The 14,268-nt window shown below is 34.1% G+C and overlaps 2 protein-coding genes across 2 annotated transcripts; both read left to right on the forward strand.

Moving 5' to 3' along the window:
• The first annotated feature begins 3,044 nt into the window (after positions 1-3,044).
• LOC137724389 (lysine histidine transporter-like 8) lies at positions 3,045-5,914 on the forward strand. Its single transcript, XM_068463135.1, has 5 exons — positions 3,045-3,322; positions 3,472-3,605; positions 3,887-4,317; positions 5,194-5,325; positions 5,423-5,914. Exons 1-5 carry the CDS (start codon positions 3,045-3,047, stop codon positions 5,912-5,914), a joined length of 1,467 nt encoding a protein of 488 aa, XP_068319236.1.
• Positions 5,915-8,433: 2,519 nt separating this feature from the next.
• LOC137724863 (lysine histidine transporter-like 8) lies at positions 8,434-8,790 on the forward strand. Its single transcript, XM_068463526.1, has one exon. The coding sequence runs from the start codon at positions 8,434-8,436 to the stop codon at positions 8,788-8,790; it is 357 nt and encodes a 118-aa protein (XP_068319627.1).
• The last annotated feature ends 5,478 nt before the right edge of the window (positions 8,791-14,268 follow it).

The raw sequence follows: 14,268 nt of genomic DNA on the forward strand, positions 1-14,268 counted from the left end.
AAATGCATTAGAGTTTCTTTACACATTTACACAAGATGTGGCAAAAAAAAAAAAAAAAAACACACATTTTGATTTGGTATTCGGAACAATAAATCGGCATGAACCGAACCGAAACTGGTGTGAACCGAACCATATGATTTTAGTAATAAATAGCAAACCGAACCGTTGATATTTTTCAATTCCAATTCCGATTTGAGTCTGGAACTAAGCCAAACCGCACCATGCTTACCCTTAGAGGAGATTGCTCAGTGATTTTAGAAGTCGAGAGGACTTTACCGGATTATTCTTTTGTTTTTTTCAATATACCCTAATATAGGACTTTATGGGATTTTCACAGCATCAATTCTCTATTAGGTGTAAGAACATGGGTCAAAAAAATCAACAAAAGAGACACGAAATGAGACAGCTATTTGGGGACAGCAAACCCGTTGCCATTAAGTACAATTGTTTACGAGAGAACTACTAACTTTGACCATGAGCTTTCTACCTTTACTCTCAAATAGTAATAGCAGTCACAGTTGCAACCAAAATGTAATAAGGCTACCAATGTATGGGATCTTTAAATAGTTAAGACTTTGAATTGTCAAAATCTAGTCATGCAAATCCATCGGTCCAGTGAACCGGAGTGCAACGGTGCATGGTAGAATTTTATAGCATAACTTCATGTGAATTTGTGGATCCATTTCATATTTTTGGATTATTTCTTTCAATGAAAAACTCAAACTTTACATTAAAGGGATGAATTTTAGAAATAGGTTGGATTGTTTGTGTCTTTAATCTTGTTGGTTTTTGAGAAAATTGTGATAGCTTATTTTTAGTTTTCCTTCTAAGAAATAAAATCTTTTCTGAAGTGTCTAATTATCATGCATGAAGCAAGGCTGATCGAATCATATCTATCTATTATATATAAAGTGAATAGGGCAATGAATAGTGCCGATTTGGTGTCACGGCTTCAACAAAAATATTAGGATAAAATTGCCCTTCAACCAAAAAAATCCAAAAGCAGTTCAATATAATATATCAAATAATGCATGGGTAATTTGGTCATCATAAAATATAATATAAATATAAGCGGGAAGAGAGAAAAGAATAAAAAAAAAATGGAAGGATAAGTGAAAGTTGATGGTGCCCAAGTGAAGGAGAAAGAAAAATATAATAAAAAATAAGGAAAATCATGAATGTTGTGTTCAAAACATCTTAAGAGGCACGTAGCACCGGTGATAAATTAGTACCCTTTATTTTATTTTTAAATTAGTACCTTACAAGTTACAATAGACTAGCAATAATGTGATTCAATCAAATGTTCATGAAATATTATTTTCTCTATTTTTAAATACGTTCAAAACATCTTAAGAGGCGTGTAATGCCGGTTATAAAAAAAAGCTTTTCGGACGCGGATAATAATGTGATTAAATTAGTTGTCAAATGATATTTTTTTTTTAACAAACAATATTATTTACACTAAGGGGAAGGAGGTGGACTTAGCCTTACAATGGACTAGCAATAATGTGATTCAATCAATTGTTTATTCAATATTATTTTCTCTATTTTTAATGTAAATTCTATAGAGACTGATTTTATTATGTGAATTCAACTGTTTTAATTGGTTTATGAGAGATTTCTTCTAGTATGATCTAACATTATTCGTTTACTTCAAATATTTGATTTTTCTTTTGTTAATAAGGATATAAATACATTTAAAATATGTAAATCACACGTGGCACGCCATGATTCAAAAAATTCTTTACGCAAGTGCATGATGGCTAGTGTTTAATCAAAAGACAGAAACCAAAAATATTTTATAAAGTACAGGTTATGACAAATTTAAGAACCCTTCGCCTAATCCCTTAATGGAGTACTAGATCATTGCTTAGATCACATAACGAATTTAATAAAAAATAAAAAATTGAAAAAAAAGGTCAGTAGGGAGTCTTGTTCCTCAACTCCATCCTGAACTCCAAAACAAATTTTAACGTCATAAATTTTTTAGTAGCAATTGTATCTATAATCCCTTAATTTTAACTCAAACAGAGCAACAATCTCTTAACTAAAAATTCATAACTATTTGTTCCTTAACTCATCAAAACGTGCAGCTATAGTCTTTTTTATCAACTCCATCAGAAGCACCATCAAAATGAGTTACGTTGCAAGGACCATTACTACAACTGAGTTAAATTTGAAAGACCATTGCTACAATTGAGTTAAAGTTGAGGGACCATTGTTACAAATTTTCTCATTTGGTTTTCCATATTTTCTCCTTCATTCAACCTAACATGCGCGGCACATGACTTATTTTGACTGGATTTCTAACCGAGTTGATGGAATTGACCATAGCTGGACATTTTGATGAGTTAAGGGGTCAATGGTCATGAATTTTTAATTGAGAGATCATTACTCCAATTAAGTTAAAAGTTAGAGACCATTATTATAATGTTCTCAAATTTTTTATGATATAATACCAAGTGTTTAAATTAACCAATTAAAATAAATAAATAAAAACTGAAAAAAATCTTCAATATGCAGAGAGCTCGTTGTAACCAAATTCGACTCCTCTACTAAAATACCATCAAGTGTCAATAAGTGTTTTAACAAGATTCAACAAAATTGTTTATATTTTAAGACTTTAGAGTTTGACATATAGATATAATGATACTTTACTAAATGCACCGCTGACTTATCACTTAAAAAAATGTTGCTAAATTTATGTTGTCGGCTAGTTCATATATGATTACGTGTCGAACCAAAATAAATATTACGATTATACATTTTCAATGGTGGAAGGGGTATGGCTAGCTCAATGCACCAGGCTAGTATAGCCGTTTCCCAGTTTCCATGAAGTACGACAGTACCTTTCAGCATAAAACAAAACCGTTGAGTCAATATTGACCACATATTACCAACACGTCAGCAACTACATTAACTCCCATATCAATTAGGAAACGTACTCCCAGCTTCGAAGACATGCATGGCTAGGTGCATGCACCAACGCGTATATATAAGCAGGTTAGCTAGCTTGGGTATTATAATTCACATCAACAAGAAATATGGCAGCTGATCCCATCGGAGGAGTTATTGTTGAAATTACTACTTACACCACAAGAAGCTCAGCCTCAGCTCAAGTTTTTCCCGACACAACAAGCCCCTCAAACCTAGATATTACAAGTACAAATTGGGAAGGTAGTGAGCTCAATCCACAGGACGCGTGGCTACCCGTCACTGAGTCCAGGAATGGCAATACCTACTATGCTACCTTCCATTTACTCTGTTCAGGAATTGGAACTCAAGCCCTTGTACTACCTCTTGCATTTGCCACTCTTGGATGGTAAGCAATAACCCTTTACTTGCTTCAAGCCAGTGATTTTTCACACTTGTTTTTTCTGGTTTACCGTAGACAAAAGTCTAAGATATTCAGTTTGAAATGTAAATGATTCATTCATAACTAACACCAGTAACTTTTCTCAATGGTTGCAGGGCATGGGGAATTATATGCTTCTCACTAGCATTTGTGTGGCAGATCTACACCAAGTGGCTTCTCGTACATCTACACGAATCTGACAATGGATTTCGTAACAGTAGATACCTTCACCTTGCAGTAACGGCCTTTGGTTAGTAAACTGTACATCAAGCTCATATAACAATTAAACTAAAGAAGAGTTATATGCACACACTCTGAAATTTAATCTCCTACCATAATTTGAAGGCTACAACATTTGCTAGTCATATATATTAAGACATTTCAAAACTAGCCCTCTATATGTTATTTATAGAGGGCTTTGTCCTCTTTAGTCATCAAAGAGCAGTATAAAATTCATTGCTTGGGTGTGAAGAATTTTTGTTTGAATAGAAGCCCACAAAGATAAATGGATAGTTTCCATTCTTTTTTCAGGTAAAAAGTTAGGGATGATTCTAGCAATGTTCCCAGTTATCTATCAATCAAATGGTGCTTGTGCACAGCTGATCATCGTAGGAGGTGGAACCTTGAAGCTTTTCTTCAAAACTGTGTGTGAGGATGGAGCCACTTGCCATCCATTGACCGGTACCGAGTGCTTCTTGTTGTTTACATGCATGGCTGTGGTTCTCGCCCAATTTCCCAACTTGAACTCCGTAGCTAGACTCTCCTTGATCGGTGCCATCGCATCAGTTGTATATTGCACTACTGTTTGGACTCTTTCGGTTGGAAAAGGCAGGGACCATGACTACAGATCATATGATCCACCAGCGATGGAGTCCACCATAGATATATTTGGTGGCAAACTGAATGCGGTTGGCATTATTTTTCTTGCATTCAGAGGTCACAATGTAATTCTTGAGATACAGGTGAGCCTCCTTGCTAATTGTAAGATTAATTTTATGTTTCATTAGTTTTCTTGAAACTTTGGGTGGGTTTTCTATATGCTATGTGCTGTGGCCATGTCGAAGAAGGGTTCATTGGGCTCTGACACTGTTAGTAAATTCCTTAGCTTGCTAGTTTATACTTGTGACTTCTTAGTACTAATTATCACCGTACGTCCCCACACGTTCAACGGATTGCATTATCCGTGTATTTTGTCAACACTTTTGATAGTTGGTCATATCGGCTAATATCAATAGTGTATTATGGACGGTACTCAACACCGGCTAGCTACTGATGCCTACCATCAGTGGCGGAGCCAAGATTATATAACAATAGGGTCATGATAAGTAAGTGTAAAATTAAGCATATTTTTGTTTATAGTTTGTCCACGTAGTAATATTGTATTTTCAAGCACCACACATGGCAAGAAGCCACGAATCAAGAAGTCAATACATCCAGGAAATATGCAGTTAAGGACATAAGTGAAAATTAGAACACAAGTTTTTTTTGGTCAATTAATAAGAATTTGAGTAAAGCAAATTGTAAGGGACAGAAAATCTAAATTAAGAAGAAGATGCACCATAAAAGAAGAAGATAGAGGAAAGAAAGAAGAAAATTGAAGCAGCAGCAGCAGAGAGGAGACCGTTGAGAAACAAAAAGCTAACCTACAAACTATTTATATTTCCCAAACTGATAGGGGTCAAGACAAAACAAAAGAGGGAAAACATTGGGTTATTGGGGTCATGTGAGCTCAATGACCCCAGTGTGGCTCGCTAGTGCCTACCATCAAGTTGGGTAATTTGTGCAATGCATCTATCAATATATGTAAAGGTGATGAAGTTCACCAACTTATGCTGCAGGGCACATTACCATCAAACCCCAAATACCCAATACATGAGCGAATGTGGAGAGGAGTGACTATAGCTTGTGCACTCATAGCCGTGTGTTTTCTTCCTCTGGCCATAGGTGGATTTTGGGCTTTCGGCAACAAGGTAAGAGCGAATTATGTTTTGATTTAAATATGCTTAGTCACTTCAATCGCAATGAATAGTTTTTTTATATCATCAAAATGTATTTCGATTTATGCAGGTACCCACTTCCTATAGAGGAGTATTAATCTTGGTTTCACAATTCCATGGACATAAAAACACTTCAAAATTTGTACTTGGATCATTTTGCATGCTTGTGGTGATACACTGCTTAAGCACATTCCAAATCTATGGCATGGTGGCTTTTGATAATCTGGAGTCAAAGTACACTATCAGGAAGAACAAGCCGTGTCCAAGGTGGCTTCGCGTAGCTTTACGCATTTTCTTCGGAGGAGTGGAATTCTTCATAGCAGTTGCTCTTCCATTCTTGGGAAGCCTGGCACCTCTAATCGGAGGGTTGACATTGCCTTTGGCATATGCTTACCCATGTTTCATGTGGATTTCAATCAAGAAACCAAAGCAAAAAGGAGCAGTGTGGTGGATTAACATAGGACTTGGATGCTTAGGCTTGGCTTTGAGTGTCATTTTAGTTGTTGCAGCAGCTTGGAATTTAGCTGACAAAGGTCTAAATACCAACTTCTTCAAGCCTTAAAATTCATACTGAAACTAAGCAAATTGTGTAATTATTATGTTTAAAATTGAACTACAAAAAAAGTAGTCATTACTAACGAATTTTTCTGAGGGCCCTAATAAACCATCCTAAAAAGAACATTTTGCAATCATAAAATATGGGTTGTCAGTAACATGGCATGAAACAAATTTTTATTACCAACACACTTAATGTCCTCGGAAAAAGTCCCAAGTTTCGTCGGAAATGCACTTTTGTTTGGCAGGAAGAATTGGCACCAGTTGTATTAACGACGAGTAAAGTTCTTATCGGAAATAGAATGGTTATTTCCGAAGGTTTACTCATGTTGACGAAATTGATTTAGTACTTTTGAGGGAAAAAAAGTCCTCTCGGTAATGTTTTTATATTTTTTATGGAAAAAAAAGTCCTCTCGGTAACGCTTTTATATTTTCGAGGGTGATTAATTGTTGCCGGAAGTAATCATATTTTTCTTGACAAAATTTTTTCTTTATCAAAATAAATTTTTAAGGCATATGGTTTTGTTGGAATCAATTATCACATGTGTCGTTGGAATATTCTTGAAATAAGTTTGATGCTTAATTTAAATTTTACAATAAATAGATCATATAACTTAGAATACATATGGAAAAAAAACACAAAATCGTATTAAAATAGTACTATCCATTAGTGCAAATATTTTAAATTGAAGATCGAATTTGTTTGTTGTACTCTTATAGGGTTGAGGAGTGTAGTTGTAAAAAATCAGCAAAATTGGAGTTAAAATAACCGTTAAATCGTGAGTTTTTGTTTATAACCGTTGAAAGATTTCGTCCCATTACCTAATATCTGAATGTCCCTTTTTTGCAATTTTTTACGTATGCGATCTTGGAGCATATGCAAACAAGTTTGACGGTTGGATCTTTAAAACTAGTTTTGCAGAATGTGTAACCCTTCAAAACGATAAATTCAACAAACATTTGAAGTTTATTTTATACTTCCATTAAGTAAAACATAATAATTTATGGTATCCACTAATGTAAATATTTTAAATTGAAGATCAAATTCGTTCATCGTACTCTTATAGAGTTGAGGAGTGTAGTTGTAAAAAATCAGCAGTTAAAATAATCGTTATATCGTGAGTTTTCATTTATAACCGTCGAAAGATTTCATCCCGTTACCTAATATCTGAATGTCTGTTTTTTGTAATTTTTTATTTATGCGATCTTGGAGCATATACAAAAAAGTTTAACAATTGGATCGCTAAAACTAGTTTTGTAGAAGTATCCCTTTAAAACGATAGATTCAACAAACACTTGGAGTTTATTTTATACTTCCATTAAGTAGAACATAATAATTTGTTGTATCCATTGGTAAAAATATTTTAAATCGAAGATCGAGTTCATTCATCGTACCCTTATAGGGTTGAGGAGTGTAGTTGTAAAAAAACAGCAAAATTGGAGTTAAAATAACCGTTAAATCATGAGTTCTTGCTTATAACTGTCAAAAGGTTTCGTCTCATTATCTAATATTTGAATGCCTGTTTTTTGCGATTTTTTACATATGCGGTCTTGGAACATGTACAAACAAGTTTGACGGTTGGATCGTTAAAACTAGCTTTGTAAAATGTGTATCCCTTCAAAATGATAGATTCAACAAACACTTGGAGTTTATTTTATACTTCCATTAAGTAGAACATAATAATTTGTGGTATCTACTAGTGCAAATATTTTATATTGAAGATCGATTTCATTCATCGTACTCTGATAGGATGCAAATATTTTAACAATTAGATCGTTGAAATTTATTTCATAGAATGCATATCCCGTTAAAACAATAGATTAAAATAGAATCATACCTTTTGACAAAAAAAAAAAAAGTATATATATATATATAGAATCAGTCATAATTAAAAAAATTTGGAGGAGGCGGGAGACAAAATTTTTGGCATGGCACCCAAAAACTTGATTTCCAAAGAGAGCAAACATCGCTGTTTTGCCCACGTGTGCTTGAAGGCCACACGCCTGACATAAAAAAATAAAAAAAGCGGTTGACATCGTCCTGACGTCACACCCACTTCAGACTCTCAGACTGGCAACTCGTGCCAGGCCTCTCCCTAGAGCTAGGCCTGTCCCTCGGACTACCACACGTTGGACCAAATCAATCGGGCTCTCTGGCCCCGTTCACGGGCCTGTCCCCAGAGCAAAAGCTCCCGCTGGAGCTGCTCTAAGCGAATGTGGAGAGGAGTGACCATAGCTTGTGCACTCGTAGCCATGTGTTTTCTTCCTCTGGCCATGGGTGGATTTTGGGCTTTCGGCAACAAGGTAAGAGCAAATTATGTTTTGATTTAAATATGCTTAGTCACTTCAATCGCAATGAATAGTTTTTTTATATCATCAAAATTTATGCAGGTACCCACTTCCTATAGAGGAGTATTAATCTTGGTTTCACAATTCCATGGACATAAAAACACTTCAAAATTTGTACTTGGATCATTTTGCATGCTTGTGGTGATACACTGCTTAAGCACATTCCAAATCTATGGCATGGTGGCTTTTGATAATCTGGAGTCAAAGTACACTATCAGGAAGAACAAGCCGTGTCCAAGGTGGCTTCGCGTAGCTTTACGCATTTTCTTCGGAGGAGTGGAATTCTTCATAGCAGTTGCTCTTCCATTCTTGGGAAGCCTGGCACCTCTAATCGGAGGGTTGACATTGCCTTTGGCATATGCTTACCCATGTTTCATGTGGATTTCAATCAAGAAACCAAAGCAAAAAGGAGGAGTGTGGTGGATTAACATGGGACTTGGATGCTTAGGCTTGGATTTGAGTGTCATTTTAGTTGTTGCAGCAGCTTGGAATTTAGCTGACAAAGGTCTAAATGCCAACTTCTTTAAGCCTTAAAATTCACACTGAAACTAAGCAAATTGTGTAATTATTATGTTTGAAATTGGTTCGCTTCATTTTTTTTTTTTTTAACAAACGATATTATCTACACTAAGGTGGAGGGGAATGAGCTTAGCCTGACAATGAGCTTGTAATAATATGGTTCAACTTCACCTTTGACGAGAATTGAACTTAAAACTTCTTATTTACAAGTGAAGTAGAATATCACTAATCATAGTATTAAGTGGTTTCATCTTCTTAACACACACACACACACACATATATGATGTGACCTTTGGGTATGGCCTAAATGCAACATATCACTCATTCATTCTTATGAGTGTTTTAGCTGTTAGATTTGATTTATACGATTATTAAATCTTTTATTTTCAATCTCAATAACTCATTTTTCGTACTACATAGTGCTACGTAGTATTGAAGAAAAATTGTTGACCTTAATGACTTATTCGTCGGCTTTACTTTTTCATAGGCTTAAATTTCTAAAAAGATGGAACATAAGTATTGAATCAACTATAATTTTAGGGGGCCGGTCTCTCTGTGGCCTGGTTGCTTTGTGTTTCACATGACGTCCACGGGGTCATTAGCTCGACCGGCACAAAGGAAAAAAAAAAACTATAATTTTAGAGATGTATTATCCACACATCTTTTTTTATTTTTCATATACTCCTTATTAATTTATGTCTTTTGTTCTTTTTTAATTGAATTCATCCGACGATCGCAAATTAAAAGAGTATATATAAAATTAAAAAAGAATATGGATAGCACATTCCTAATTTTATTTTCTTGACATAAGAAAGTGGAAATATTCTGTAAGAAGGTTTGCTAAGTATCAATTTTTCAAGGGTTCGACCACAGTTTTACAAGTGTCAATTGGGATCATGCTGTGGTCCAAAATGGCAACATTTATGACATGGATGGCAATCACATTGGCTCCAGAATAGATTCTTGTGCTTACCTTGCCACTATCTATGATAAAGTTTGTTGATTTTAAGTTCAAGTGCTGAATGATACCCTTTCAAACGAGTGCGCGCCATACCCTTCATCACCAACAGCGTCAATGAGAATGGACACATAAATGCATAACAAATCGGCACCTAAGGGACCTCCAAACTCCAATCACATCAAATTTACTTTTCTTATAAGGGCGCCACACTTTCCTTTGGTGGTATGTTGAGTCCTTACAGCCATAACTTTTCTGCCAGCTGGCCTATTCATGGCATGCGTTTGAAATTGCAGCCAACAAAAACCGGAAAGATATCCTCTCCAAATCTCTTTCATCTAATCTTCCTTATTAAATAATCTAGACATTTAAAATTTGATTTAACGGTTAAAGTTATTATAATTTTTAAAGTAAGTCTGTGTTTTTAGCCATTTGATCAAATTTCAAGGGTCTGAATTATTTGATAAGGAGAATTAAGTGGATGGGATCCAAAGAGGATTCCTTTCCACAAAAACTTACATATTCTCTGCATCATTTGCCCCTTGATTTCTTGATTTTTCTTTTCAAGGAAGAAAGTTAGTATTATAGATTATATATAGTGTCCGGGGCCTAGACTTCTAGTTCTAACCCAGACTTTAAACTCCAAAACTTGGAAACCTGTTGCAAGGTGATAGAGGGTCTGAAAAAGAGTTCTACTTTAAAAGAGTATTCTTTACATTTCTCTTAACAGGGTACTACTGTTATTTGCGTAAAACAACTAAGGTTATGAACTTAATGAATTGAGACTGACGAAAATTATTGTAATCATGAAAGACATATAATTGTTGCAAGGTGATAGAGGGTCTGAAAAGAGTTCTACTTTAAAAGAGTATTCTTTACATTTCTCTTAACAGGGTACTACTGTTATTTGCGTAAAACAACTAAGGTTATGAACTTAATGAATTGAGACTGACGAAAATTATTGTAATCATGAAAGACATATAATTGTTGCAAGGTGATAGAGGGTCTGAAAAGAGTTCTACTTTAAAAGAGTATTCTTTACATTTCTCTTAACAGGGTACTACTGTTATTTGCGTAAAACAACTAAGGTTATGAACTTAATGAATTGAGACTGACGAAAATTATTGTAATCATGAAAGACATATAATTGTGTATAATTACTGTGATACATATAGAAGCCACAATTGAAAAAAAAATGACTACAAAAGTTATATAAATGATAGGGGTAAATTACCGTTTGACCCCTTAGAGTATTAGTTCAGTTGAAATTGACCTTCTGAATTATTTTTTTTAGTAAATTAACCTCTTGAACTATTTGAAATATGCCAATTAACCCCTTGTCCCTAGATTCCGTCCATTATTCTATCAAATTCAAGGGCAAATTAGTCTTTTTACAATAAATTATTGCATGTCACTTATAACCACCAATAAAATTATAACATGTGGACACATATTAATGTGTAATGATAATGTGAAATGGTCTGTTATGTAAACGTTTGGTTTTTTCTATTTCTTATTATGTTATAAGTTTTTGAATTATTATGTGTTCACATGACATTATTTTATTGATAGTTATAATTAAAAAGTAAGAATTGATCATGATAAAAAGTCTAACTTGCTCTTGAATTTGATGGAATAGGGAACGGAATCTAACGGCAATGGGTTAATTGATTGATTTTAAATAGTTTAGGAAGTTAATTTACAAAAAAATAATTTAAGAGGTTAATTTCAACTAGAGTAATCATTTAGAAGGTCAAACCGCAGTTTACCAAAATGATAGAGAAAGCCATTTATGAACCACAATAACTAGTGTATAATTACTGTTATACATGGCAAGTTTCATGGCCCCACTCATGAACTAAATTTTTTTTTCTTAGAAGGGAACAACTAAACTATACAGCAACACTAGTGATGGCCAACCATGCATATTGGTTCTATGGCTCATTTTTGAAGATGACATATTGAAAGAAATGCAGTACTGCTTTGCGTCGTGGAACTTGAATTGATTGGTAACAATTATGCTAAGAGTATGCATGATATTATTTTGATGACTTGATAGGCATATAACATTAAGGGTAAAGTACAAAAAACTACCTCAATGATTGATATCACGACACTTTTATATCTCATCTTTTAAAATTAACAATGTCATATCTCATTTTTAAAATTTGGTTCAATGTTATACCTTCCGTTACTTGGCCGTTTACTTTTCAGTTAAATGCTAACGTGGCTTGATCCGGATCCTACTTTCTATTAAAAAATTATTAAAATATAAAAAATATATATAATTTTTAAATATTAAAAGAAAAGTAAAAAATAAATAAAAAATCCCACTTTCCTCCTCCTTCTTCCTCCTTCTTTTGCAGATTCAGGTTTTTTTTTTTTTTTTTCTTCTTCTTCTTCCTTCTCCTCCTCCTCCTCCTCCTTCTTCCTCCTCCTCCTTTTGCAGATTCGGGGTTTTTTTTTTTTTCTTCTTCTTCTTCTTCTTCTTCCTCCTTCTTTTGCAAATTTGGGTTTTTTTTTTCTTCTTCTTCTTCCTCCTTCTTCTTCTACTTCCTCTTCTTCCTCCTCCTCCTTCTTCTTCTTCCTCCTTCTTTTAAAGATTTGGATTTTTTTTTTCTTCTTCTTTCTGCTCCTCCTCCTCTTTCTTCCTCCTTCTTCTTCTTCTTCTTCTTCTTCTTCTTCTTCTTCTTCGTTGCAAATTTGGTTTTTTTTCTTCTTCTTCTTCTTGGGATGCAGATTCGGTTTTTTTTTTTTCTTCTTCTTCCTCCTCCTTTTTTTCTGGGTTGCAAGAAGGGTTCTTCTTCTTCTTCTGAGTTGCAAATTTGGTTCTTCTTCTTCTTCTTCTTCTTCTTCTTCTTCTTCTTGGGATGTAGATTCGGTTTTTTTTTTTTTTTCCCTTCTTCTTCTTCTTCCTCCTTTTTTTGTGGGTTGCAAGAAAGGGGCGGGAAGGGAGAAGCAGATGAAGATGGGGGAGAAGAGAGAGAAGAGGGAGGTGGGTTTTTTTTTTTGTTGGGGGGGGGGGGGGGGGGGGAGGAGAAGGGTACGAACAAAAGGTTTTTTTATTTTTTTATTTTTTTATTTTTTTATAACTTTTTTTTATTATTTTAATATTTAAAAATTATTAAATGATTTTTTTTTTAGTTTTTAATAATATTTATTAATTTTTTAATATAAAGTGGAATCCGGATCAAGTCACGTCAGTATTTAACTGAAAAATAAACGGTCAAATAATGAAAGGTATAATATTGGACCAAATTCTAAAGATGAGGTATAACATTGTCAATTTTAAAAGATGAAATAAGAAAGTGTCGTGATATCAATAGTTAAAAGTAATTTTTTGTACTTTACCCTAATATTAATTAGTTAGTTGGCAGTCGGGACTGCATAGTGGTTTTCTTCACGCATTAGCATTTAGCATTACTGTACGTTTTGATGGTGTCATCTCGCATCGGAGATGGAAACCTTGCATTTGTAGTTCAAATGATCTTGAAAGGTCTATTCACTCATTGTGAATTGATTTTGAATAAATATGATGCTCACACTTTGACACTGTCGAATAGGAGTTTGAACTTAAGTTATTCTCAAAAAATTATTCAGGGCATGTTCGATAATGTATTCTGAGTTCATTTTTCATTTTTTATTCAAACAAAAAGCCTAAAAACGTATTAAGTGAGTTCAAGTTTGAAAACACCAAAGGAGAACTTTTGAAAATGTTTCTCTACTTTTATGCATTAAATAAGATATTCTTTATTTTTTGTGTAAAAATTGAAAGCAAGAGAAACTTAAGATACTTTCACCATATAGTATTTATTTTCACGTTGTAGTCGTCTTTAATATAGACATTTTCATTGTTTTTGTTCATTGATAATTTTTTTAATCAAATAAATGTGCGTCTGGCTAAAGAAGTACCCTATATGAAAACGAATCTGGATTCTCGCTGAATCCTCTTGGTGAGGATCTCGGAGATCCGTGAATCATATCCATTCATCGTACATTGTGCGGTCAGAAATTATTTTAAATATTTTTAGTTAAAACTAATTACAAACAATACTTGATAATAAAAAAAAAACTGATCACACGACGTATGATAAACAGACATGATTTATGGATTCCCAAAATCCTCACCAAAAGGATCCGAAGAGGACCCTGTTGGTACGAAAACAATCTCTAGTATATTTTTCTGTTAAAATAAAGCCTCCAGAGAAAAAACCTTAGAGAAAAATCAAAGTCTTTAGTACGTACCCAATCACCTATGTTTCCATCATCCTTATCTCAATCCCTTTCCAAGAACGCATTCTCTAAATTTTCCCGATTTGAAGGACTTCGGTTTGATTTGCCAATTTATTTTTTTGTCAAATTTGCCTGATGACGATTCCTAGTCGCTATTACGAGATTCTTTCCCGCTATTATGCAAAGTTGGATCGTTAGTGACTGACCCTTCCCCATATCGTCCCTTTGTTCTACAAGTTCTACATGGCTAGATGTGGTGGGGTTCAGTGGCGGCGCTATTTTGATTCATGGTGATGGTTATG

Source organism: Pyrus communis, chromosome 2 (assembly GCF_963583255.1).
Source record: "Pyrus communis chromosome 2, drPyrComm1.1, whole genome shotgun sequence".
NCBI classification, from domain to species: domain Eukaryota; kingdom Viridiplantae; phylum Streptophyta; class Magnoliopsida; order Rosales; family Rosaceae; genus Pyrus; species Pyrus communis.